General features: G+C 36.6%; 1 protein-coding gene across 1 annotated transcript in view; it reads left to right on the forward strand.

Moving 5' to 3' along the window:
* The window catches only part of LOC104753673, a gene marked incomplete in the record, with an annotated part of 4,532 nt that extends 3,859 nt beyond the window's left edge, over positions 1–673 (forward strand). The window contains 3 exon segments of the mRNA XM_010475893.2: positions 14–54; positions 180–248; positions 497–673. Coding sequence (XP_010474195.1) covers positions 14–54; positions 180–248; positions 497–673 — 287 coding nt within the window.

Below are 1,120 nucleotides of genomic sequence, written 5' to 3' on the forward strand. Positions count from 1 at the left end.
TTTATACATACAGGTTCATGTGGAACTGTCTATCATGGTCTGTGGTTTGGATCTGTACGTTCTTGTCATCTGTTGACGTTGTAGAAATATGCATCATTGATTTGTACAAGCCTCCATGAAATATTCACTAAACTTTTTTAAAAAAAGTAAATTACTGAGAGTTGCTAATGTCAATGCAGGATGTGGCTGTAAAGGTGTTTTCCAAACAAGAATATTCAGAAGAGATCATTACATCTTTTAGACAAGAGGTATTATTATTTCCTCTCGCTTTTTTAAAGCATGTTTGGTAAAAGACCATTAAGATTTTACTTGGTTTAAGCGAGTAATACCTGCCTTCTGTCTTTCATATTTACATACACCAAAATCGTTCCCAAACTACCACAGGTTTTCTGTACGAATTTTTCTTCCAAATTGCGTCTTCCCGGAAAAATTAATCATTTCAGAGATTATTAGCCTATGTACTCTTTCTTATGCTGGACTTGTTTTTATCTTGAAGGTATCGTTGATGAAAAGACTTAGACATCCAAACGTTCTTCTGTTTATGGGAGCTGTGGCATCACCTCAGCGTCTTTGTATAGTGTCAGAGTTTCTTCCACGGTTTGACCCCTTCTATTTAGCGAATATTACATATCACTACGGATTTTGGACGCCGGGGCCAAAANTTGGTCTCTAATATGCATTTAGTTTCCATCAACCATATTTAAAGAAAGATGTACATAGTTTAAGTAAGTTGACTACCCATTTTGGCTATTTTAGTACCAATGTTTTATCTTACTATAGTAAACTACCTATAAAATGTGCAAGTAAAGTGAGTTGATGATATTTCTGGTCAACTCAAAGGTTGTTTTGCAACATNCCATATGGCCGCAGACATTGTAAGTATTATACACATGATTTTGCAGTTGTCTCCACGGTTTTCTAAGTATAAGCTGCTCTATTTTTGGTTCTTTATTGCATTTGCCTTGCATATCTTTCTTTTCCGCTCTTTGATTCAGTCTTTCCCACAGGCTCGTGGCATGAATTATCTTCACCACTGTAGTCCACCCATCATTCACCGTGACCTGAAGTCGTCAAACCTACTGGTTGATCGAAACTGGACCGTGAAGGTATTGTTTCCATT

The sequence above is a fragment of the Camelina sativa genome, chromosome 16 (genome assembly GCF_000633955.1).
Source record: "Camelina sativa cultivar DH55 chromosome 16, Cs, whole genome shotgun sequence".
Lineage (NCBI taxonomy): Eukaryota > Viridiplantae > Streptophyta > Magnoliopsida > Brassicales > Brassicaceae > Camelina > Camelina sativa.